Source organism: Diplodia corticola (assembly GCF_001883845.1).
Source record: "Diplodia corticola strain CBS 112549 chromosome Unknown scaffold2, whole genome shotgun sequence".
NCBI classification, from domain to species: Eukaryota; Fungi; Ascomycota; class Dothideomycetes; order Botryosphaeriales; family Botryosphaeriaceae; genus Diplodia; species Diplodia corticola.
In genome coordinates this window covers 321209-346005 of record NW_017971481.1, presented here as the reverse complement: position 1 = coordinate 346005, position 24797 = coordinate 321209, and the positions used below count along the sequence as shown (strand labels likewise).

Below are 24797 nucleotides of genomic sequence, written 5' to 3'. Positions count from 1 at the left end.
CGTAGCTAACTCGGGAGTTTCTTCACCGTCTTCACCCTATGCTTTTCTGAGACGGCACGCATCGTGTCGGCCATGGCTCGGCTGCTGTATCGGCCGCACTGCTTCAAAACCTGCAACGGGTCCAGCGAGCGGCGTAACGCTTGCCTTGATGCTGCTTGATGGTTGCTCACAGTAGCGCTCCGAGAAACCTCGCTCCTTCTTTCCCCCCAAGACATGATGATCGGGGTGAGAAGAGCCTAGCGGTGGTGAAACACGATAGGTTCCATTGCGATGGGCTTGGCCGTATACTTGGGTGCACAGAGACCTTCCGGATGGCCGGTTGAGCGGCCAGAATAGGGAACGTTTTCCTCAAAATTCCTGCGAGCCGTAGATTGCGACGTGGAAGCTGCTGTCGAGGCAAAGGAGACTAATTGTACAGGCTGTTCCTCTTCCCCATCCCATCTTTCCTTTTTTGGCTGAAGCACGTGAAACGAAGCAACAAGACATTCTTTACTGCATTATTAGTTATTCAGTGTTTCATGTGCACGGCATTGAATATTTACATGTACACATATTATGCCCGTACCCGGTTTTGCTCTATTTACAAGCTCCGCACGATCCAATTTCCCGCACCACATCTACGCCTTTTGCGTCAACGAAAACCCAAACTTGCACACCCTAGCCGCCACGACGCTCAAGCTGCCCCCGATGGTCACGATGCCGCCAAAGAGCCACAGGGCGGTGAAACCGTGCTTGCTCTGGATGGCGCCGCCGATGGGCGTGCCGACCAGGATGCCCATGGCGATGCACGAAAAGGCCTGGCCCATGCGGGTGCCGATCTTGCTGCGGTCGGGGCTGAGGGCGACGAGGATGGGCGGCGGCAGGCTGACAAAGGTGCCGGAGAAGAAGCCGTACAGCACGCAGAAGACGACGAGGCCGGCGAGGTCGTGCACGGCGATGAGGCACAGGATCAGCACGCCGGAGAGGAGGGCGCAGGGCGCGATGGTGTTGAAGCGGCCGATGCGGTCGGCCAGCATGTTGGGGAAGATGCGGCCGAAGGTCGACGAGGCGTTCATGATGGACAGCATGTAGAAGGCCAGGTTCGACGACGTGATGGTGCGGTCGAGGGCGTAGAGCTGGATGTAGAAGAAGGGCGTGTACAGGCCCATGAAGACGACCATGGCGCCGAAGATGAAGAGCACGTAGGGCGGCTCCTTGAAGGCGGGCAGGTCGAGCATCTTGCGGCGTGAGGCCGGCAGCACGCGCACCTTCATGCAGAGGTTGGGCACGAGCAGGGTGGCGAGGGCGATGAAGCCGATGATGCGGGCGGTCCAGGGGAAGCCGATGGGGCCGATCAGGCGATGCAGCATGATGGGGTAGATGACGCCGCCGATGCTGCTGCCGGCGGCGGCGATGCCGGTTGCGGTGGCGAGGCGGGTGGTGAAGTAGGTGCTGAGAATGGCCACGCTGGGGACGAAGAGGCAGCCGGTGCCGATGCCGACGCAAAAGGCCTGGGCCAGCAGGACCTGCCAGTACTCGGTGCAGAGGCTGAGCATCATCTGGCCGAAGACGACGAGGAAGGAGCCGAAGACGAGAAGGTGGCGGAAGTAGCCGGCATCGTAGATGGGGCCGGTCAGGGCGCCGACGAGCATGAGGAGATAGGCCTGGACAGAGCCAATCCATGAAATGGACGAAGGGGTTGAGCTCGTCAAGAGGTCGCTTTCGTAGTAGGTCTGATAGCTGCCGAACGAGTTCACGATTCCCCTGGGCATCGAGTCAGCACTGCATGTCCACGGCCACGGTAGATGATAGAGGGCTACCAAGAGTTGAAGAACAGGAAGAAGGCACCCAGAACCTGCAGCCAGGCGAGCAGGCCGCCGTTGGGCACCGACGAAACATTGTTTATCGAATGCTTCGACTTCCTCGACGTCGTCTTCTCCAGCGGGGCGTGGGGTGCAGGCGGCACGGCTTCGATGTCGGTCTCGGACAGGTCCTGGGGCGGGTAGTGGTCGTGGTCCTTCTTTTCCAGCTCCGTGTCGGGGCCCGAGGCGGCAGACGACAGCGACTCGGCGCGCTCAATGTCGTCGCGCATCTTCGGGGCTGCGGGCTGCGGGCTGCGGGCTGCGGGCTGCGGGCAGTTTCAGGAACCGGCGAGCTGGTGCTGGCTTAAAAGGACTGCCCGGCAGAAGCTTGCGGGGCGGTAGTGCGTCTGTGGCGCCGAGTGTGGGGGAAATCCTTCTCGCACACCACCCGCCGTGCAAGAGTCGGGAGAAGCAAACGGGAGAGCCGACGGGAACAAGGGGAGGCCAGCAGAGAGCCAAGACCTGTCAGACGAGCGGCGAATACGAAAGGAAAAAAAAAGGTGAGGTGATAAGAGCACGGCAGGTGCCAAGCGCGGACGTTCAGTCCCTTTTACCGTGCGGCAGACAGGCCGGGCCCCGCGGTTTTCTGTTATTCATCATCGAGCACATCATGCACATCATGCCCCCGTGCCCCCATGACCGGCCGGCGTCTCGCGCGGTTTGGCGAGCGAGCGTTGCTGCGTTGCTGTATGCAATTGCCGATTTGCCGGCCCGCTCCTCCTTCCCCTCTGGGCCGTCTTAGTCTCACCTGCTGAGTAATCGTCCACCGGCTTTCTCACCACGCCGCCTTCACAAACATGGGCTTCCGCATCTTCCGCATCTTCCGCATGCTGAGCAATGCACTCCGATCACGGCCCCGGCCCCAGCAGTCACTCCTCACCAGTGCACTTGGCGTTGCGTGCCCGTACAACTATACCGTGTTAGTATATGCTTGCTCAGACCAGCCTGACCCTACCCTACCCCAGAAGGAAACAGGAAGGAAAAGGGAAAGAAACAGACACAGCCGCGAGACGAGAAAAGCTAGTGCTGTGGTATACAAGTCGTCATGTCATCATTCTGTCCTCACTTCCCCGTCTTGTCCCATCTCGCAACCTGGTATCCCGTCTTGCCTGTTGGTCTAGACCTGCCATGGCTGCCCCCGTCCATCCAACGTAAGAAAGCGACTCGAAATTTGAAATCTTCATCCATCCTTGATTTTCGCTCGCCCAAAAAGCTGTCCTGCCCAGTCCACCACTGTCCAAGTGGAAAAGAAATCCGCCAGATTATTCGCATCCTGTGAAATCGCAATATAAGATTTTGGTCCCCCTTCCCGAAACGCCTGCCGCCCGCTATGCAAATGCCATTATGCTTTTTTCTTTTTCCGAAAGGCCTTACACATCCGCAGCGAAACTGAGACTAGAAATAAAATCAAAACACCGGCAAACTAGTGCATCTGCCCGTGACTGTTGTCCGATGACGCGGGGGTATCAATGTCTTGACGCGATCGTGCGAGCCGTTGTCCGCATCCGTGCTGTGGCCATGGCTCCACCCGCTCGCACCACACCGTGCTCGCTTTCGCGCCATCGTCGGCCTGTCCGCCCATCTTCCTGCGACGCCCTTCGCGCTCTGCAACCACCACCTGCATCAGCCGACCGACCCTGCCCTTGCCGAGACGGCTGCAGAGCGCAAAGTCCTCCAGCAATGCCTTGAGCACCGGGAAGGGCAGCGAAAGGAGGATGCTGGACAGGATACTGGTCGTGTGCTGCGACGGGCCCCTCGAGTCGACCGGCACCTCTCCGAACCGAATCTGGCTCAGCCGGGGGTTGCGGCTGACTGGCCTGCCATCCTCCGTTGACGGCATGCGCGGAAGCTCGTGGAGATGCGATGCAGACGTGTCGAGCTCGAAGTCGTCCGGAAAGTTGTGAACCAGGAACCCATTGATCGTCTGCAGGAACTGCGTGCTGTACGACCCATAGCTGGGCGCGAAATCCGTATCAAACTTCGAAGATGCGTCGTCACTGGATGAGTCTTCTGCCGCATCGTCCACACGCCAGCTGGCATCGAGGCCACCGTCAAGCGCAAACCCCAGTGCGGTTTCGACAGTATCCCAGCGTAGAAGCTCCCTCGCAATTTCAAGTCCACGACTCACAATGCAACGAAGTTCAAGCCAGAACCCCGCTGCCGCATAAGCCAAGGCATGGCTCATCCGTTGCGCCGGAGACCCATATCCGTGGGCTTCAGTCACATTGCCAGTGAAGGGCGCCAGGCCTTGAAGGAAATCCATAGGGCTGAGCATGTCCTCACTGTACAAATACTTCAATGCCTCCGCGAATATGGGCCCGTCGAGGAAGCGATCTTCAGCCAACACGTTAAGAACGCGCAAGCCAGACTCCGAATGGAAGGGCGGAGACTTCGATATGATATCAGCAAATTTGCGGTTGCGGCCGAGTATGACGCTGTGCACGGGCAAGCAGAGAATCACCTCGCGACCGCCACCGGGGTAGAGCTTGAGGACCGAATCCGCATACACACGCGAGCTGAACTGAGAGCGCATATACGCCCGCAAGCCAAACTCGGCCGCACCTTGGGGGTAGGTCGGCGGGAAGACTGGCGCCGGCGCCGGCGCTGGCGCTTTGCGAGAATGCACGCCATTTTGAATGGGATGAACGAAACGCTTCCGGCTAGCGTCCTCCACAGGCACCTCACTCGGCGTATCGTCCGTTACCGGGATCCGCGGTGACGAAGCCTGTGAGTCTGACCTAGAGAGAGGATGAAAGCCGTTAATGTGGACCGGAGAGAAGGACTGGCCGTAACCCGCGCTAGGGTGGATGGGAGAGAAGCCAGAATTGGTCACACTTGGGTTTGGCGTGGAATGACCCTGTCGAAGATGAAGCGGCAAAGGCTGGTCCACTCTCCTCCAGCCGAAGTTGCCGACTCCGTTTGGCGCTACGGCAGCAGGCATCATAGCCGTGTGGGGTTCCGAGAAATGGTGGGCATGAGCCGGGAACGGGTAGGGCGGCGCCACCATTGTGGAAGCTGGGTAGGCTCCAGGCGGTGGAGGGTATGGGAAGTTCCCGTTTGTGACTGGAGGTGCCGGGGACACACTGGAAGAATCGGGATATCCGCCGAACACGATACCGTTGGCACTGGGCCTCGGATTGTGCATGATCGGAGGGTTGGCGGGAGGTTGCGGGCGGGTGAAGGTGGACGAGGTAGTCGACGTAGGGGTAGAGCGATCGGTGGACGGGTAGAAGGGCGGAGGAAGCTCGAAGGGTTGGCGTTGTTGGCGGGGTTGGGGTCCGGATTGTTGATGGTGTTGCGGCTCACGCGAGCCGGCCTGACCAGGCTCTTGAGACTGCTCGTGGTGGGATTCAGGTACCGGGGCAGCAGTTTTATCGGCTTTGGAATTTATTAGCGACCTCGAAAAACTAGCACTCAACGTGAAAGAGGAGAGCACACCAATTTTAGCCGCTGGAGGAGCATGCACAGCGGCGGCGTCGGACGTGGTACCCGCTGCGTCAGCTGGAGACGGCCCAACAGCGCTTGTGTTCATAATGATGTCCGTCTCGGCGTGAGGCTGGTTTCCATTTGCAAGTGGAGGTGGGTTGTCGGTGGCTGCAGCACGGTCGGGCACGCGCTCAGGCTGGGGGTTGGGAGCGGCAGCGATGGTTGATGCGAGCTGGTCGGCGGACGCAGCAGCGCGACTCTCGGGCTGCGGCTTCTTCGACTTGCGCTCAAACGACAACGGGACGGCGGGGATGATGCGAGGAACAACGGGCGCAGGGGTTTGCGGGTTCGCGCGCGTGGAGCGGGCTCGCTCAGCGGTGGACGGAGCCATGGCGGGCGTGGAGCAAGCAAGCAAGCAAGCAAGCAAGCAGCAGGCGCGGCGGGAGGGCGAGCGGCTGGCGAGGACGGAGCTGCGGCGTCAGCGCCTCCAGGAGTAATTGCGAGACAGCGGAGCAGGCCAATTATCCTGGAGCGCCTGCGGAAAGGCTGTCGGGGTGAGGCGGATGGTGAGGGTTGGGTGACGGGCAGGTAAATTGTCGGATGAAGGTTTCGCGCGCGGTGGGGAGCTGGCAGCTTCGTCATACTGGGCCGCCGCTCACCGCCAGCCAAGGCGCCAACACGACACCAGGCCGACGCGCCCTCTGTGCCACTGCCAGTACTGCCAGTACTGCCACTGCACTGCGCCGACGACGCTCGTGTGTGCCTGCAGCCCAATGGCGAACACGCGCATCTGCAATGCTAACTGTTTCGGTCATCAGCCCCAGGGATGCGGCAGCTCACTGCGCCTCACTTCCTGCATCTGCGTCGGGCATTTCCTGGCCGCCACCAGCGACACTGCGGCTTGGGTTTTCTCCGAACCATGATGGATTGTTTGAATGAAGCCGGAGCACGACCTGGCGTGACCTCAGCATCCGCGTACCGAAGGCGCTCTCCAGTGACTACCACAGCTGCCTGTGCCTGCTTATTTCGACATGGCGCCAATGCTCTTGCAGTATGCGTCCCGCCAGCGCCCGGGTCTGCCTCTATGCCTCTATCCATTCTGCTTCACCATACCGAAGCACGGCCAACTTACAATCCTTTTGCCATTCTTTTGAAGCCTCCAGAGCCTGTTCACGTCAGTACACTACCTCAGGACATTTTTTATTCCATCTCGAGGTATGGCGCCTATATCTAGGAGGAAGAGCAGCAGTGAGACTCGGGTGAATGCGCATGAGATGGAGATAGCCAACGCTGGGAGGCTGAATCCTGCGCATTGTCAGGGGAACAGTCCTGTTGAGGCTCAAGCAGTGAACCCGTACAACCCATCAAACAACAGCAATGGTCAGGCGCAAAGCAAAGGCGTCGATCGTCGTTCCTTCGCACCACTCCGCCCGAGCCCGCTTTCAACATGCGATCAAGCGCTTCGGATCGCGCCAGGGCCTCTCGTCGAGGCGTGGCGCTGCGAAGGCCAAGGCCAAACGCGTGGCATGCAATCTCAGGCCTCGCAAGAAGGTCGTCACCATAGCCCATTAGGATTCATATCGGCCTCGACTAGGCCACACACGCCGCCGCCATTGGTTCCGCCCTTCGCATTTGAGATTCGACGGTCAAATACCACCCCAGAGAAGCAGAATGGGCCCATGATCTGCTCGTCTACTCGTCACTATACGCCAAGATACTGGCCCGCCGGGGTCGTCTATGGGGGGCAAACACCTATTTCCAATCCGACTCCCTACGATCTTGCTTACCAACGTGCACTGGAAGTAATCTACCCGTCTACTAGTCACTATACGCCAAGTTACTGGCCTGCCGGGGTTGCCTATGGGGGGCAAACACCAATTTTCGATCCGACTCTCGGCCCTCCCTACAATCTTGCTTACCAACACGCACAGAGTAGACAGGGTCCTATCCAAGCCATGCCGGTTGGGCAACCACTTGTTGAAGAACGCCCAACTCTGAGCCCCTCAAATGTTCCATACGCGCCGCGGCCCGTCCCCGTTCAGCATCCTTCTTCTCCTGCCAAGCACTTCCCTCCTACGTCACTCAACGAATTATCCCCGTTGTCATCTAGCGGGACTGACATGTCTCACACATCAGCCCAAAGCAACACTCATTATCCAGCCAGGGACTTTCCCAAGAATGGCCCGTCTTCCTCCCAAGCAAGTCCAGGTGGCTCACAGTCGACGGCTGCCCATCTTTACTACAGACCCTCACTACCTCCACCAAAGCCTCAGGGAGGATACGTGCCTCTTCCTAAGCCAACACCCGCTATCTGTTCTGGGTGGAAGAACAACGACCTGGAGCCGTTTCTCGCCAGCGTAGCGCGCACGCAGACGGAGAATAGTCACCGTGGCCACCACAGCAACAATCCTGCCATCGCACCTCCTTCGTCTATTCCAGACCGTTCAACCGCTCCATCCGGCGGTAACCCCAATAAAGTGGCAGAGGCTAAGCCGTGACTCAACCTACCAGAGCACAACCAGCACCGTGGTCAAATTCCGAAATGGCGAAAAGAGCCACAAAGAAACTCCCGTTTTGTACAAAAGGCGCCAAGCGATTACCGTTTTGGCTACCAAAAAATGCTCGGTCTGGGCTACAACGTCACTGAGGTCAGCAGGGACGAGCTGTCTACACCCGGATACTCACAACCGCTCAACGTTTGGAACAAAGCGAGCAGTGTTAATTATTAACGCAACTCTAGTGACTGGTATCAAGAGGTCTTGTCAGGGAAAAAGTGGGTTCCGCTGGGAGTTGTTGCCTGATAACGAGGGGGGCTCTGTCGAGCGGCCGCCGCTAAGCGGGTTGATCTGGAAGAGCTCTGGCCTAGATAGGATCACCCTTGGGCTGAATGAGTCTGAAGTCTGCATAGAGCGCGTGTCGACCGAGGTTGTCTGTAGCCTCAGCTAAACGTCGTGGTAGCTTTTGTCTCTTGCGTTGAAGTTGAATCGCATGGGTTCTCCTTGACGCCCCTCACCAAACGTGACGTGAAGCTGTAGTGACCATCCCGGAGCTGTCCGAATCAGGCTTTCTCCCCAATGTTATCATCCTCGGGATATCACTCATGGCTGCGCCATCTACGTCGCCTCACCCACCAAACTACCGCCGCGTCACAACGCCACTGATGCGGATTCCCCAGCGCCCGGTGAGAAATCAGCATTACAGAAACACCCGTAGACACATATTCGGTGCATTCCTCTCCAGATAGAAAATTCAACTACCCGCCGTTCCTGTTGCAGCACTTGCTGGACTGGGTTGTATTGCATTCCAAGACGTCAAATTCATAGAAGAGTGAATGGATAGAGCGTTCTACCTTTTCCGTCAACACATCCGGCCAGTCCCAGGTCATGTGCATCCTCCAAGACATTTATCTCTTCCAGGATGTCGTCGCTACCGTACAGCAGAAGATCCACTTCAAAGTAAGCCGTTCGCTTGAAGTGGCCGCTCGCCCTCGGTACCGGCTCCAAAAGCAGCCCTTCAACGGTACCAGCTATGGGCGAGCCAACCGGGAAGAACAAAGCGCCCGTAGGGATCACGTATTTGTTCTCGCCAGCGAACGCGGCATCCCACTCGTCGAGCACCACCTTCATGCTCCACGGTGTGGTGTCCTCTGCTGCCCGGTAGAGACTGAGCGGGCTCTCCAGGACCCTAAACGACAACGGCTGGGTGTTCCGGTACAGCAGCCCCTCCACCCTCAGCCGCGCATCTCTCAACTGTCCGGTCCCCACGTCATTGAAACCCGCAACCTCCGGCACCATCTTCCTCACGAGCCTCTTCCCATCGTCGTCGCCATCGCCTCCCCGCGCCGCCGAGTAGTGCCACGTGCTCCTGGCTTCGATCTGGCAGTCCAGACTTGCCCAACTCCACGTCGGCGCGCGCCACGGCTGCGATCGCCCGGTGATCGCTGCATTTTGGCACGAGGCGGCAGCACTGCGCGGCGGCGGAGACGGCAGGAGCGCGTCGACCTCGGTCCGCCACAGCACGTCGTCGACGATACGACTCCTCCACAGGCCGGCGACGTAGGCGTCCCCGGTGGCGTCGCGCATCGTCTCGGCGAGCGCCTGCACGGCGATCAGCTTGTCCTGGCCGCGCGTGAGCGCCGTCGCGCTGTACGCGTTGGCGAGCTCGCTCCAGCGGGCATATGGCCCGTCGTCCTCCTTCTTTGGCATGTTGCTCTTCCTCTGCCGCTTCTTCAGGCCGCTGAAACAGCGCATGAAGTTGGAAGACACTCGCGGGACATACGGGCCCAGATTTTTGGTCCGCAGGTCGCGCGGGAACATCTCCGAGTGGAAGATGGTGTTGCACTGCCAGTAGAGCTGGTTGCGACCGAAGTGGAGGATGCGTGGTGCGAGCAAGCGCTCCTGCAGCACCCAGCCGCGGGCGTTGAGCGGGGCGAACTCGACTTCACGGTCCCAGATGTCGCCGTTGAAGAGGTAGTAGGCGCCGCGTGGTTTCTGCGCAAGGAGGTCCGGGGAGTCCCAGGTGACGGAGATGGGAATGTGGCGGGTGATGTGCGGGTTGCGTGGGAAAGAGAGCCCTTCATGGTCGGACGAGGCAGCCGATGCGGCTATGTTCAGTGCGCCATATAGGTATATGTAGCGCATCATGGACGACTCGGCGCGCCAGTCGTCCGCGCAGTCTTGAAGGATACCTTAGATAGTTAGTAATTAAGAGGAAGAAGGGAGAAACAACACTTACATAAAGAGTCTATCCAAACATAGCGCAAGCCCAGCTTCCGGGTTACGAAGATTGCATCCTGAAAGGTTTTTGGGAGACATTGTACATCAATGCCTGTTCGAAAGGCATCAAGGTTAGCTTTCACCAGGCGTACAGGTTGTGTATCGCCCCAGCAGTGGCTGAGGGTCGCGTATGGTTCGGAAATGGGACATGTTGGCACAAACACTTTGACGACAGAAGGATCATCCAGAGCCCCGACGTCGACAATTCTGCTTGGGAAGAACGATCGACTCTCTGAAGAAGCTTCGGCACACGCATGGCAATGTTTTTGGAGACACTCCTCGAGCCATGCCCGTGCTGTGGCCAATGAGGGCTCCGAAAGGGTCATAGAAGTGTGCCGAAAGGCGGACGCTGAGTGCTCAGCTTCTGTTCCCAGATTAGGCAACCATCTATGGGAGAAGGCGAAGGCCCATACTCTCGGCTTCGATCAACTTGACAACGGCCTGGGCCGAAAGGGACGAGAAAGGCATCCCGGAAGCCGAATAATCGCGCCGGATGAAAAGAAGTTCATCGTCAAGGAACAGCCACTCGATTCGGGAGTGTTTCTGGCGGCCATTGGAGTCGTCAGATGCGAGATCTGGGAGGAATCCATCGCACGTGTTGATCAGGTTGCATAGATGGCAACCGGCCAAGACAGAGGCTTGGAACGATTGCAGGGTGTGATGATGGACTCGGATCTCCAGCGGCGAAGCGGTCCTCGGGCTAGTGCCAGCAAACACACTCTTACAAGCGTCGCAGAGCATTCTTCGGAGAGCCAGAACAAGATGAAGACGGACAGCAGGATACTGGGCGGGACAAGAGCGAACGAGGATGCCGAACCCTTGATGTTATCCGCCCCGCAATGGCTGTGCAGCGACACGGGCCACCCGGCGCCTACATGGGCAATTGAAGCAAGCATCTGGACGTGGCTTTGCACAAACGCCGGACAGAGGATTCCACTGTCACGTCAGTCGGGTGCAGTGTCGTGGTGAGATGGATGCAGGTGGGTGTACTCGGTTTTCTGCAGCAGGTGATGAATCGCAGAGCTCGTCGTCGCACGAGCAGTGGAGCCGTGGAGCCGTGGAGCAGCGGAGCAGCGGAGCACCTGCTGTGTAGGTAAGAGTCAAAGCGCGCGCTTGGGTGGCCCAAGCTCCGTCGGGGAAACTAGTCGCCGGTGCTGGCGTTCATGTTTACTTTCGGCAGTGGCGTTGCCGTCTGCCGTTGCCATGCAAACAAACCTCGACGGCCAACTTCAAGCAACATGTCGACGCCATTGTCGCCCTCTTCGGCTCCCTTCTCCTTCAACGCCAGAACGCCCTCGTCTGCCCGTCATCGTGCCGTCAGCAACCTGTCGCAAATTTCCCCGAAGTCGCCTCTCGTCACCATGGAGGACTCCGCCGTCGATTCGCCCAGCTCGCCCTTCATATCTCTTGTCGACCAGGAGAATCTGCCGCCCCGCGCAGACTCTCAGATGGACAAGACCGGGGATTTGAAAATCTTCGATGACGAAAAAACAACCCAGTCTGTGCGGAAAGTGTCCGCCGACGTTCTTTCGCCCATCAAGACATCGCGCATCAACAGCCGTTCGCCAAGCAAGCGTTTTTCTGTCGCTGAGCCGCAATTCGATACTGTTAGGTCTCCTCAGGCCGCTACGCCAATTGAAGCCGAGCCTACCTTGCGCGACAACGAAGGGCTCACTATGGCCATTGACGCCATGGAAACAGAGAAGGCGAATGCAACCTTCAGCGACATTTCCTACTACCACAATCCGACCGAGTCCATTGATGACCAGTCCGATGCAGACGATATCGACAACACCTGCTTCAGTACATTTTCCGAGATTCCGAACGCAGACATGACTGCCTTCGCCCAGCTTGGACACAAGAGTCCGACGAAGCAACTTTTCGCAAACGTAGGCGAATTCCTATTTGAGCCAACAATCAATTGTACAGTTTCCGCTGACAACCTGCTTTTAGGTAAAGACCCCTCGAAAGACCCCGGGTACTCCGGGCACTGCTCGCAAGCGCGAGTACCACGGTTACGACAGGTCTCCTTCCCCGACCCCACGTCGCCACAAGAGTCCGACTGTACAGGAGAGGGATGGCGACACAACGAACTTGCTCTTGGACTTCACTGAGCAATTTCACGCTTTTTCCGGCTCAAGTCGCAGGTCTCCTACCAAGCGCCACTCGCCCTCGAAATCCACTGGCGGCGAAGCGAGCTTACGAAACTTTTTGAACAACCAGCGCTCGCCCGCAAAGAATGCTGCCGAGCCATCCACTCCCCGGAGACAGAGCAACCTTATGAACCTCCTCGACTTTGAACTTCCCCCGATGCCGACCCCGAGGTCCATCCCTACCATCACCGTGCGCGAGATGGAGTCTATGAAGTCCAATTATCAGTCGCAAATATCCTCCCTCACGGCTACGCTCAGCGGCCGTGCTGCCGAAGTCGAGAGTCTGAAGAAGGCTGTCGCCGACGCTGAGCGCAGGGTTGGTGAGGCGCAGGAGCAAGTTCGCGAAGAGACGGCTGCCCGCGAACACGCCGAGAGGGAAAAGTCCGAATGGGAGAGACGTGGCGTAGAGGTCGAGGATGTCCTTCGCAGCATCCGTGAAGAAGTTTTCAAGAGCGACAAAGAGCGCGAAGAGCTTCTTCGCAAGCTCGAAGAGAGTGATCGCAGGGCCGAAGAGGCGGAAGCACGCGCTGCAGAGACCGAGACGCGGGCTCTCGAAGCCGAGAGCAAGGTTGTTGATCAGAGCATCATGACAACTGCTGATAGTGGCGATAACAGCCCGCGCTACACTGCTGAGGAGGTCCAGCGGCAGATCGACGAAAAGGTCGCGACACTGTGCCGTGAGCTACACGTCGTGTACAAGAAGAAGCACGAGACGAAGGTCGCAGCGCTAAAGAAGTCCTACGAGTCGAAGGCTGAGAAAAAGCACGTTGAACTTACACACAAGGTCGAAGAACTCAGCAAGCAGATCGAGCATCTTCAATCCCGCAGAAACGACACTCTCTCAGGATCCCTGCCTGAAGGCTTCGACCCTCGCGCTGCCGCCAACCGCGAGGCAGACCAAAAGCGCCTCGAGGAACAGAAGTCCGAACTTGAGGAGCAGAAGACTCGTCTCGCAGGCTTGGCGGGTGAGATCGAGGCTGCCCGTGCCGAGCGTACTCAGCTACTGCAGGAGCTCGAGAACGAGCGCCGCGAGAAGGGCGAGCTGGTGGCTGCTGTGGATGAGATGCTCTCATTGCAAGCCACGGAAGCTGCCACGCCCCGACAACAGGCGGTGGTTGAGGACTTCCGCCGCAGTGTAAGTGGTGCCAGTTCCACGCCAAGAGGCAGGCCCGACAACAGCGGCCCCTCAGACTTCCGCAGCAGCGGCATCGGCAAGCCGTCCGGTCTTCGCGGCCCTGGCTTCGGTTTCGGCGGCGGTGCTGCTGGCGAGAGTAGGATCGGCAGGGGAGTTGGTGCATCGGGCGTGAACAGGAGTGGAGGTGTGCCGAAGAGCAGAATGATGTCAAACATCGAGCGGATGGGAATGAGTGGCAGGGGGCAGGAGTAGGTGTATGCATATGGACTCGTTACACAGGCACAGCCGTATGTCATGCATATAGCATGGTCAGTTCCAGGAAAAGGTGTTGGGCTGTTTCATTCGGTTTCCTGGGAAGGCCAGAGGTCTCATGGAAGGTGGCGTTTCGGACTGGCGAACTTCATGGACTTCTTGGGGGTTTGGATCGAAGCGATGGTTTTGTCTACGGACAGAATGCTTTATCTTTTTGGATTGGAGACCCTTTTCCTCTTTTTTATTTTTTTGGTCTGCCTGTAACGATTCTGACGCTCAATGTTGATACCAAATTCCGGGGTTGTGGATTGCACTTTGCACGCCTGTAAGAGGGAAGAAAAACTTATGGTTCTGGTAAAGATTCCAATATATGTCGTTCGCTTTTCAGGGCCTTCTTTTCGTTCTGACTATTGACGCCTTGCTTCTTCAACCTAGTGGGTATCATTATTGAATCAGAAATTGGCTGACTTTAACCTCCCAAGCGCCATTCCAACTATCTCAATTATTCGAAGGAAACACTTTCATTTCTTTTTTTTTTGGTTACTCAGATTCATCTTCATCATCCATGGTATTCATCGTCGTCCTTCTTGACGAGGAAGCAGCCGTTGCGGCACTGGTGCGGTTACGGTTCGGCGGCTTAGCTGCACGCTCTCCAACGAAGTCTTCCTCCGTCCACGCAGCTTTGCAGATGGGGCATTTCCGATCGGGCAGCGTGCGGAAGAACTGGCGGACGCAAGGATCGTGCAGCCTGCAACGGCAGTCGCGATTCGAGCAGCGCTGACCCTAGAGCGATAGCAACCACATTAGCAACTTTCTCGCGCAACCAAAACGGGGAAAAACGCTTCGTTTTTGAGTCCGCAGCACTACTCACAACCGTCACGATCTCCCTGCACGCCTCGCACATCTTCACCCTCTCCGCCCCCTCCTCGTCGCTGTCGTCGGCGCCCGCCGGTTCGTTGTACGTCTCGACCAGCCACCCCCGCAGCTCCATCAGCGCGCGGGGACTCAGCGAATAGAACCCGCCAGCGCTCTTCTCGAACCAGCCCTCCTCAACCAAGTCATTCAGCACCTTCTGCGCCTGCGCCATGGTCAGACTCGCCCCGCTGGACCCCTGCGACTCGGCGGCGGTAGCAGCAGCAGCAGCGCCGGCGCCGGACTCGCCGCCGCCGCCGCCGCGCGCGGGCGCCTTGTGCAGGTTGAGGGCCTGCATGGAGGTGAGGGCGAGCACCTCGGCGCGGCGCGTGTTGTGCGTCTCGAAGACGGCGTCGAGCAGGCGCTTGACGAAGGCGATCTCGTCGGCCGAGTGCGTCGTCGCCAGCTGCGTCAGCGCGTCCGACGTGACGTTGACGACGGCGTAGACGGGCGCCTGCCGGTGCGGCGAGGCCGTCTGCGGCCGCGCCGACCGGATCTCCAGGTCGAGCGGCGAGAGCATCGCGTTGCAGGCCGAGACGTAGCCGTGGAAGTCGGCTTCGGTCACGTCGGCCGGGGCGACGGGGCGGGTGGCTGTAAAAGTTGTGGCGGGGAGAGGCGCGCCCGGGTCAGTTCGGTTGCGTCTGGGGCTTGGGCGGTGATGGGGGATGGAGGAGGGGCTGCTGTGGGGCTTGGTTTGGGGAGGTCTCAATGGGGGTTTTACCGTCGCGTGCGGAAAGGATGGCGGCGAGGATGGGTTGGGCTTCCTCGAAGGTCATGACGGATCGGGCCAGGAAGGCTTGCAGGAAAGCCCGGTGGCTGTGGTTGTATCCGGATTCCATTCTGTCTGTAGGCTGTAGGCACAGCGAATGGTTGTGAGGTGCGGGGCTTTAGTGGGAAAGATTATTCGACAAAACGTGGTGAGGGCGCGTTGCGGGAGACGCGTCTTGGGTCCGTGCACGTGCGTCATGATGGCTTCTTATCTAACGACTTGATTTGATATTGAAACAGATGGATTGCATTGGCACTTCCATAAGATAGAACTGTACACTACCATTTTCAACCGAATGATCCATTCCCTTGCGCCGATTGCAATATCGAGGAGACGGGCCTTTAAGATTTAAATCATAATAACCAGATAAAATGCTAGTATGTAAAACTTGTAAACACCCTAAGAAGAAAGCAACAAGACGATAATGCATGTATCAAATACACAATATATGTAACAAGTTCTACGTTATGATTAAGGGTATCTACGATCTATAACGTCCAAGTTTACCATCTATATCAATCTTTTATCATGTTCACTCTCTTGTAAGCAATCTAACGTCATGAAGCCTTCTAAAGGGAAATCTCCTAATAACATGAACGCCGCTGAACCGAAAATCTCCAAACACCATGAGCAGGGCCAATTTTAAAACTGTGCCATCTTCAAAGCATTGAAGACAGGCTCACCAAACTTCCAGACTTGGTCAACGCGCAGCTTACGGCCGCCGTTACCATCGAATTCTTCGTCCAACACGACAAGATCTGCATCAGCACCAGGTTGAAGCGAGCCCTTCAAGCCTTGGAGGCCGACCATGCGGGCTGGTGTGTCGGTAACAGCCTTGAGAGCCTGTGGAACGGTGGCACCGGTCCAGTTTAGGAAGTTGTTGACGCACTCGATGAGTGACACAGCGCTACCGGCAATCCTACCCGTCTCCTCCTGCGTGAGAACGGCGCCGCGCTTCACAATGCGTGAGCCGTTGGTCCATTCGTATATCCCATCCGCAAGACCTGCAAGTGCCATCGCATCCGTGACGAGAACCATTCCGTCAGGATGGGCGTGCCATGCGATCTTGACAGTGGTCGAATGCAGGTGAATGCCGTCAGCAATGAGGCCAAAGAAGGGCTTCTGCGACGACGGCGCAGCGGTGCCGAGCAGGCCAAAGATGCCGGGGTTGCGGTGGTGCAGCGGCCTCATCGCGTTGAACAAGTGAGTGATCATCTTCGCACCGGCGTCCATGGCGGCAGTGGCTTCCTCGAAGGTGGCTTCTGAGTGACCAATAGAGACACCGATGCCACGGGCCTTCAGCTCCGGGATGCAAGACAGCGTTCCTGGAAGCTCGGGGGCGAGAGTGATCATCCTGATGGGACTGTACTCGGGTTCCATGTTCTCGGCTCCGTAGCAGTCTTCAAGGTCGGCCATCCCGTTGGGCGCCGTGCGGAGAACCGCAACGTTGTGGATTCCGTTCTTGGTGGGGCTCATGAAGGGTCCTTCGCAGTGAGCGCCCAGGGACTCCGCACCGTCCCCAGCATTTCTGCGGAGGCCGGAGGGGCCGAGATACGGCAATGCCTGGTGGCCTAATGTCAGCTTGATACTTGGGGAACACTTGGGCTGAGCCACCAGACCTTCTGGTAGACCTCGGCCTTCTGGCTGGTCAACGTCGGCAGGTACGAGGTCACGCCGGTGGTGATGAGGCTCTTGTTGACGCGCAGGACGCCCTTTGCGTACAGCGAAACATCGTCAGGCACGACCGAGAAGTCGAAACCGAAGCCGCCGTTGAGCTGCACGTCGAGAAAGCCTGGCGACACTATGCGGCCACCCAGGTCGATGACATGGTCGGGGACGAGCTGGTGCTCGTAGAAGATTTCTTGGCTGTGAAGGACCTTGCCGGTGACGGAGCTGAACCACAGGTCCTCGTAGATGATCTCATCCCCCTTGACGAGACGGCAGTTTGTGAATTTTGTGATACCGCTGGGCTGACGGACCGGCGAGGTGGCTATCGGCATGGTGACAGGGGCAGCGGATGATTTATATTGACAATGGATGCGCGCCTCGAAAGCAGAGCGGCACTGGAGAAGCTAGGGGACCAGGGGCGGCAGTCGGGGCTGTCTGAGCAAAAGACAAGAAACAAGAGCGTGTGGCAAGGAAATCATTCCATGATATGGACGGGCTGGGCGCCGGCAGCGTTAATGCAGTGCCGGGCGAAACTCGCGGAAGAGACGTCATGGTCGCAGCGGGCAGCCGTTCGGCAGGTGGTGATAGGGCGACTTCGGCGGTCTAGCGCAACGTGGTCGCGCAAGTGGACGGCAGCTCAGCATCTAGTAGGCGGCGCCAGGGAGCGGGCGGCCATGTCGGCGTTGTGGCGGGCAGCGGAAGGCGTGGGCGGAGGTGGGGAAGGAGCGAGTCGGCGGAAGCGCCAGCCGAAGCGAGCGAGACTGTGGCAGCTGGCAGCTGGCAGCCGGCGAGTGGCCATCGCTGGGCCCTCCCGGCGCTGGCCCGCTGGATGTAACCTCGTCCCCATCATCACCAAGCCTCCGCTACCGTCGCGTCGCGCTTCCGTCTCACCCGCCCGCGCGTCAGTAATCGCCGCTGTGCCGCGCAAGGGATGACTTGCAGCTCTGGCGCAGGTGTAACATAGCCGCTCAGCCAGTGCCGCCAAGGGCGCTACGCCCTAATCCGACCGCGCCGCCTCGGACGTTGCAGACATGCTCAATACCACTCCACGTCGCAGCGAGCTCCGCGTCTGAAGCGACGATTCGTCAGCCCAGCAACCGCTTGCGCATTCTCCGCTCTGCAGCGGGCCGGCCTGAGCATCATGGTCGCCAAACAATCCCACCTCGATCCCTTTTGGGATGACCTGGATTGGTACGTGTCCCGCCCTGCCTCACGGCCTCGCGACAGCATGTGACCCTGGCTAACGTTGACTCGCAGGACCTTGGTATGCCTGAACGGTTGCATTTCTGCTGCTGCCGGCTGGGTGCTGACGTGCCGGTGACAGGGCCAACTGTTTATGATGGGGTTTGATGGAACCTCGATGACCCCACAGATCCGCCAACTGATCGAGGAGCACCACATCGGCGCCATCCTGCTGACGGCGAAGAATTTAAAGTGTATGTAAGCTCCCTGCAGAACGGCTCCAGGTGCTGTGCTGAATGCATGTAGCCGCTGAAGAAACTACAAAACTATGCTACGAGCTGCAGAAGTGTGCTCACGACGCCGGCCATCCCGTGCCGCTGCTCATCGGCCTCGACCAGGAAAATGGCGGCGTCAACAGCCTCTTCGATGAAATCTACATCCGCCAGTACCCAAGCGCCATGGGCATTGCCGCCACGGGCTCTACCGAACTTGCATTCGAGGTTGCAAGGGCAACAGCACAGGAGGTGGCCGCCTGCGGTATCAACGTCATCATGGGTCCTTGCCTGGATGTATTAACCAACGCCAGGAACCAGCCGCTGGGTGTCCGAACCACGGGCGACGACCCTCAGGAAGTCTCTGCTTATGGGGTTGCTTTCGTGAAAGGCTATAAGGAGGCCGGAGTGGCCACCATGGGAAAGCATTTCCCATCGTACGGCAACTTGGAATTCTTGGGCTCAGCTCTTGATGTCCCCATCATCACCGACTCCCTCGAACAGCTCAGTCTGAGCGCCCTTGTTCCATTCCGAAATGCGATCGCTCAAGGACTCGACGCAATGATGGTCGGAGGCTGCGCCATGTCCTCCGCCGGGCTCAACGTCATGCACGCCTGTCTGTCAGATCAGGTAGTCGATGGCCTCCTGCGTTCAGAGCTGAAGTTCGACGGCGTTGTGATCTCGGAGTGTCTTGAAATGGAAGCGCTAAGCCACAATATCGGCGTGGGCGGCGGAACCGTCATGGCTGTCAACGCAGGCTGTGACTTGGTGCTTCTTTGCCGGTCTTTCTCTGCACAACAAGAAGCCATCAACGGTCTAAAGCTCGGCATCGAGAACTCTATGATCACCAAGCAAAGGGTCAGAGATTCCTTACGCAGGGTTATTTCGATGAAAGCAAAATGCAGCAGTTGGGACAAAGCATTGAATCCTCCAGGAATAAAGCTTCTCTCAACTCTTCAACCATCACATACAGCCCTTTCGACAAAGGCGTACAATCACTCCATCACAGTTGTCAGAGATAAGAACCGCTATCTGCCCTTGTCAAACATCCTGGAACCCGATGAAGAACTTCTTCTCCTCACTCCTCTTGTGAAGCCTCTACCAGCTTCTGCAGCCTCTGTTGCGTTGTCGGAGTCTGTATCGGCAGGCTCGCCCGAACCGGCCGTATGGGAGCGAAGTGCCTCCGTTATGAGCGGCGAGAGGGTCTTCCGCGAGCTTGGAAGATGCCTTGCACGGCAGCGCAATGGACGGGTATTGCACACATCTTACACCGCGAACGGTGTCCGACCAGTGCACGAGAATCTCATCAGTCGAGCTGGCGCTGTGATAATCCTCACGGCGGATGCTAACCGCAATCTGTATCAATCCGGCTTTACGAAGCACGTTTCCATGATCTGCAACATGCAGTTCACGGCGGGCGGGGAAAGAAGAGAAAAGCCCCTCATTGTCATTGCCGTTAGCTCGCCCTACGACTTTGCTCTAGACTCGACTATCGGCACCTATGTCTGCACCTACGATTTCACGGAGACCGCTCTGAACTCGCTGGTCAGGGTTCTTTACGGCGAGCACTCTCCAGCGGGGTCTCTGCCAGGCACCATCAGCCATAGCCAAAAGCTGCATCAGTCCAAACAGCACTGGCTTGTGGAGATCTTCAACGAGGAAAGAGATGCCAATGCTCTTGACACTCTCATCAAGACTGCGAACGAGGGAATGCCTCCAGGGCAACGGTCAGAGGTGGCGAGCGCGACATCGAACTCGTTCCTCTTACACCATCCAGAAGTCGTAGAGTCTCACTTTGTGGTTCGAAACAGCAGCACGCATGCACTGTATGGCTTCTGCTCGACGTATTTCTTCAAAGCCACAGGCACCGGTGCGATTGGCGCGCTCTTCGTAGACCCTTCGCGACGGAAGCTCTCGATCGGCCACTCGTTGCACAACCGAGCCATTCGCACACTTCTCCAGCGCGACGGTATCAAGCGCTTCCAGCTCGGCACGCGACTGCCGAGTATCTTCTTGGGCATCCCGACAGGGCACGGCGCAGAGCGCAAGAGACTTCGCTCATGGTTTGCGAACATGGGCTGGAACACGGCCCTTTCGCGACCAGTGTGCAGCATGATCGCGCGCAATTTGTCCGCTTGGACGCCGCCCGAAGGGATGGCGAAGAGTCTGGCAAGCGCAGGCGTCGAGTTCGACTTGGTGTACGGTTGGGAGTATGCTGGTTCGGTGCTTGACCACATCAAGACAAGTAATCGCCAAGGCTTGGCCGAAGTGTACAAGCTTGCGCTCACAGACCCGGCAGCATGCGGGATCATTCGCGCCAAGCGGCCGGAGGATGGCGCGTTGGTGGGGACAGTGGTGCTCTACAACATGCACTCGCGGCTCTCGGAGTTCGTGCCGGCAATGAAGGACGTCGGAGAGCTGACTGGGGGCATTTCGTCGCCGGTGATTTCGCCCGGGGTGGGCGAATACTCGACGCTGCTGCAGGGGCTCATTCTGCTGGGGATGCGGCAGATAAAACAGCAGCAGTGCAATGCGTGCATTCTGGACTACGTAGGTAACCCCCCGGCACCCAGGGCACGCGGACTCGCTAACGCATGGGGCAGATGGACGGGGACGGCAGCTTTGACGGGCTATCGGCGATGGGCTTCGACGTGTTGCATAATTTTGAAGAAGTCAGCTGTGACGCAGCGACGTGGACGATGGTGCCACCGTCGTAATGTGCCCGTTCGGCAGAGGCGGGCGTGCGGAGACGGACGGACAAATTGGCGTTTGGGAACACTCGACTGGCAGCGGTCGCGCAGTTCTTGTAATTGAAGGCACAGACGTGTACAAGCAGTATTCCAATCCGTATGGCATGTGTGGTGGTGGTGGCGGTGGCGGGACCTTGCGTGGGGGTGGCACGGCGGCTGCATGGGCCGGGCTGGCCGGGCTGGCCGGGCTGGCCGGGCTGGCCGGGCGGGATGATGACAGTTTGGACGCGGCGCGCCTAAGGCCTCGGGCGAACTCTCTCGAAGCCTTCCCGAAGCGCGACAAGGCGGCTCCGGCGGGCGTGCGGCGTGCGGCGTGCGGCGTGCGGCGTGAGCAGACGGGTCAGCGCGCGACTCGGGGCCAGGCTCGGCAGGCAGATGCAAGAGGCACCGCATGAGGGAGGCCGGTCGCACCAGACGCACGCAGAGGCGGACACAGCGGGCTTCCAATAATTATGTGAGCTCAGCAGCGGGCTGCCAGCTAGTGCCGCCGCTAGCCTCTCAGCCCTGACCAACAACCTGCCCTCGCGCCTCCCTCGACAACCCCAGCTGTTCAGCCCCATACCGAGCACTTCTCCACGGGCCGCCCGCCCGCAGACCAGCGCACTTCCAGCTGCGAGCGCATGCAGCCGAACACCACCCCCTCCGCTTCCCACCGGGCGCCTGCCAACCTCAGCGATGGAGGGCTTCGACACCATCACCATGAATTACTTGGCGCCCTCGATGCAACTGTCGGGCGTAACCGCCCCCGATGCGCTCCATGGCCCGCTGCTCCCGCTGGACACGCTCGACGGCCATTCCAACTTCGACCAGGAAACCTTCGCCGGGTACGCCCGCCAGTGCGCGCCGACGCCGCAGCATGCTAACCGCCCAGCAGCAGCGAAGATGCCGCCTTCCAGCACCACCCCATGCACCCGGCCCAGCAGCCCGCGCTCAAGCGCTACAACAGCGCCTACGAAGACCCTTTCTCCGACGCTCTGAGCGCCTACGACCAGCAGACCCAGGCTGACACCGCTCTGCCCGACGGCGACACGGTCGAGCGCGACAACAAGCTGCTGAGCTTCTCCCCGCCCGCCTTCCCGTACACCATCCTCGACTTTGCCTACCGTCGCACCTCCATCTCGCTGTCCGCACAGCTGCGCGGCATGTTCTTCCTCGCCGAATCGCCCTGGGCCTCGGCTGCGGACAATACCGCGCCGCCCACCGAGCTGACCTGCTACCGTCGGAACCTCTTCCAGATCACCGGCACCATCACCCTGCCTCGCACCCTGCAGTATATCATGACCGACCAAGGCGACCAGATCCCAGTGATAGCCCAGGAATTGACCATCTCCGCCACCGAGTCAGTGGAGGGGAACCCGGTGAAGATCATATCAGTCCCGTGGAAGACCCCGGCCAGCAGTGCGCAGGTTGTCGAGGACAAGACGGAGAAAGAACCGCCATCAATCCCGCTCGACCTGTCAAACGGACAAGAGCTGGACTCGGAGTTTGTGAGCTTCCCCATTGCCTGGAAGCGATTGCAGTTCAGGATCGCTACGGCGAATAACGGACGGCGGAAGGAACTCCAGCAGCACTTCGTAGTCAGATTAAAGGTCATGGTCACTCTCTCCAACGGGATGAGAGTCTCCATCTGCGAAGTCCAGTCGGGTGCCATCATTGTCCGCGGACGGAGTCCTCGAAACTTTCAGTCGCGGAAAGACTTTCCAATTGGTAACAGCACCGCTGCTCGCAAATCGCACACAACACCTGCCCCGCCAGCTCGGACGCCAACCGGAACAGAATCCGGCCAGAACCAGCATGGCCACAAGCGTGAGCACTCGACAGCCACAACCGTCGAAATCCCGCAAATGCCGTTCCAATTTGATCCCAACGACACGCTTGTCTCACCTGACTTCTTCGAGTGGAAGATTCCCACTAGCCAGGCGGGAGCTATGACCGCCATTCCTCCAGCGCCGGCTTCTTACAACGTACCCCCTGTCCCGGCCTATCCTCAATCAAGCCCCGACTTGGCGCGCCACAACTCGCAGCCACGACCGGCGTTGTCGCAGCCCATCAGCCTGTCTTTGACCGACGACGAATCCAAGAGACCGGAGTCACCATCTGAGACTAGCAAAAAGCTCCCGAAGCTAACACAGCCTCCTCCCCGTGCGCCATCCTTCTCGATCAACTTGATCAGTAGTCCGGACGAGAGCGCCGATCTACTATACGAATACTTCCCGCTTGGTCTGGACGATTGGATGCCACCCGTGGACGCCGTTTACAGACCACACGTCGTCCACCATACAAACCTGCCACAAGACCCCAAGGCTGTGGCCGTAAGGAACCGGTCGAAACGCTACTTCTCTGAATCTTCTCCATAATACGAGGGATTCCTTTGCGCGTGTATTATCAAGTGCCAAGAATGAGGAAAGAGTTCCAGAGTCACGGCCGTCATCGCCCTGCAGAATGCAACGCAATGCAAGCGCGTCACGAATCATCGCGCCATCACGAGTGTTGTTACCATTTTTTCTATTTCTTTTCTGATACCCAGTTGAGTTCACATCGCGGAAGGCCAAGCACAGACAAGAACGGAGGTCTCAAGTCAGGCTCGTTGGGATAGCCGGCTTTGAGGAAAGAGAAAAACATAAAGTGTTGGTCTCGACGAGATCACAGCGGATACGAGCGGTGCACAACGAACATCAACCTTTCGTGGCCTGTCTGGCTTACAGGCTGGAATTTGACGTACGCACACTTGACAACATACTTGGACGGTCACTTTTATTACGCGTCGAAATTAGATTGATTGCCGAGTGGTTCCTCCAGACCAGGGAGGTTGTGAAGGCACTCAGGATTGAGGGATTTGAACGGGAAAGAAACATCTTGTCGGAAGGTCCATAACCGACAGCGCAACCGGGGCTTGATCGGTTTTGCTCCGCCGCAAGTAAATCTCTGCCATTGGTTCTCTCTATGGTTTGCGCATAGCAGGAGGTTATTTCGTTCAATGTTGAAGATACCTTTTTCTTACTTTCTACAAGTGGCTAGATGTGCGGCAGGCTGGCCATTGCCACATACACTATTATACTATCGAATTCCTTCCCTTCTCTTCCCTTTGACTCGCTATGCTCGTAGTCAGCTACATTCGAGATTGTGCCTTTGCGACAACAGCGCGCAAGCCAAGCCATGCCACAAGTCTTTACGTCAAGAGGCCATGTATCGTCTTCTCTCTTCCTTTACGTTTAGAGGCGAGAAAGAATCGTTTGATTCCTTTCCCCGGAATCAATATCAAACGAAAATACAACAGCCAATGCCATTGCAATCACAAGCTTGTCGTTTTGCAGGGGTTCTTCCATTTACTCCAATAATGGAAGAATCTGGGGGGAAGATGGGGCTGTGTGGGGAGTGGGGCCCGTGGTGTGCGCCGGTCCGCTCCGTATTGCAGTAGTGTGTGCGCATGGCCCCCCGCTCGTGCTGTGTATGCGATGCATTCCAATCGGGCCCCGATCTCGGGGTTGGGAGAGGAATAATATATGCACTTGGCTTTTCCCTGCAATAATTTCTGCATGCGTTTCGAGCAAAGTGGCGAATCGGAGGTAGAGTATTTTAATTTTTTTTCCCCTCTTGGTGTGAGTTCGAGGTTTGGATCTGAGATCGATCAACGAACGGTGGGCGGCCCCTCTTTCCCCCCC

At 58.2% G+C, this 24797-nt stretch overlaps 9 protein-coding genes across 9 annotated transcripts; 4 read left to right on the top strand and 5 right to left on the bottom strand.

Annotated features, from left to right (window-relative positions):
* Window positions 1-617: 617 nt before the first annotated feature.
* Window positions 618-2071, bottom strand: BKCO1_2000111 (mfs general substrate transporter; the record flags this gene model as incomplete). The annotated part of the gene is made up of 2 exons (XM_020272299.1): window positions 618-1743; window positions 1800-2071. 2 exons carry the CDS (start codon window positions 2069-2071, stop codon window positions 618-620), a joined length of 1398 nt encoding a protein of 465 aa, XP_020134765.1.
* A 1193-nt stretch (window positions 2072-3264) lies between these two features.
* BKCO1_2000110 (uncharacterized protein) lies at window positions 3265-5658 on the bottom strand (the record flags this gene model as incomplete). The annotated part of the gene is made up of 1 exon (XM_020272298.1): window positions 3265-5658. One exon carries the CDS (start codon window positions 5656-5658, stop codon window positions 3265-3267), a length of 2394 nt encoding a protein of 797 aa, XP_020134766.1.
* An 826-nt stretch (window positions 5659-6484) lies between these two features.
* BKCO1_2000109 (uncharacterized protein) lies at window positions 6485-7765 on the top strand (the record flags this gene model as incomplete). The annotated part of the gene is made up of 1 exon (XM_020272296.1): window positions 6485-7765. One exon carries the CDS (start codon window positions 6485-6487, stop codon window positions 7763-7765), a length of 1281 nt encoding a protein of 426 aa, XP_020134925.1.
* An 819-nt stretch (window positions 7766-8584) lies between these two features.
* On the bottom strand, window positions 8585-10192 carry BKCO1_2000108 (heterokaryon incompatibility protein; the record flags this gene model as incomplete). Its single annotated transcript, XM_020272295.1, has 3 exons — window positions 8585-9954; window positions 10002-10094; window positions 10135-10192. 3 exons carry the CDS (start codon window positions 10190-10192, stop codon window positions 8585-8587), a joined length of 1521 nt encoding a protein of 506 aa, XP_020134924.1.
* Window positions 10193-11280: 1088 nt separating this feature from the next.
* BKCO1_2000107 (microtubule protein alp7) lies at window positions 11281-13582 on the top strand (the record flags this gene model as incomplete). The annotated part of the gene is made up of 2 exons (XM_020272294.1): window positions 11281-11931; window positions 11996-13582. 2 exons carry the CDS (start codon window positions 11281-11283, stop codon window positions 13580-13582), a joined length of 2238 nt encoding a protein of 745 aa, XP_020134933.1.
* A 540-nt stretch (window positions 13583-14122) lies between these two features.
* BKCO1_2000106 (dna repair protein nse1) lies at window positions 14123-15333 on the bottom strand (the record flags this gene model as incomplete). The annotated part of the gene is made up of 3 exons (XM_020272293.1): window positions 14123-14365; window positions 14454-15085; window positions 15216-15333. The coding sequence occupies 3 exons, from the start codon at window positions 15331-15333 to the stop codon at window positions 14123-14125; spliced, it is 993 nt and encodes a 330-aa protein (XP_020134932.1).
* Window positions 15334-15905: 572 nt separating this feature from the next.
* On the bottom strand, window positions 15906-17263 carry BKCO1_2000105 (n-acetylglucosamine-6-phosphate deacetylase; the record flags this gene model as incomplete). Its single annotated transcript, XM_020272292.1, has 2 exons — window positions 15906-16826; window positions 16883-17263. The coding sequence occupies 2 exons, from the start codon at window positions 17261-17263 to the stop codon at window positions 15906-15908; spliced, it is 1302 nt and encodes a 433-aa protein (XP_020134931.1).
* Window positions 17264-18072: 809 nt separating this feature from the next.
* On the top strand, window positions 18073-21102 carry BKCO1_2000104 (glycoside hydrolase family 3 protein; the record flags this gene model as incomplete). The annotated part of the gene is made up of 5 exons (XM_020272291.1): window positions 18073-18122; window positions 18189-18195; window positions 18256-18367; window positions 18420-20935; window positions 20989-21102. The coding sequence occupies 5 exons, from the start codon at window positions 18073-18075 to the stop codon at window positions 21100-21102; spliced, it is 2799 nt and encodes a 932-aa protein (XP_020134930.1).
* A 708-nt stretch (window positions 21103-21810) lies between these two features.
* On the top strand, window positions 21811-23492 carry BKCO1_2000103 (transcriptional regulator vib-1; the record flags this gene model as incomplete). The annotated part of the gene is made up of 2 exons (XM_020272290.1): window positions 21811-21959; window positions 22010-23492. The coding sequence occupies 2 exons, from the start codon at window positions 21811-21813 to the stop codon at window positions 23490-23492; spliced, it is 1632 nt and encodes a 543-aa protein (XP_020134929.1).
* Between the last annotated feature and the right edge of the window lie 1305 nt (window positions 23493-24797).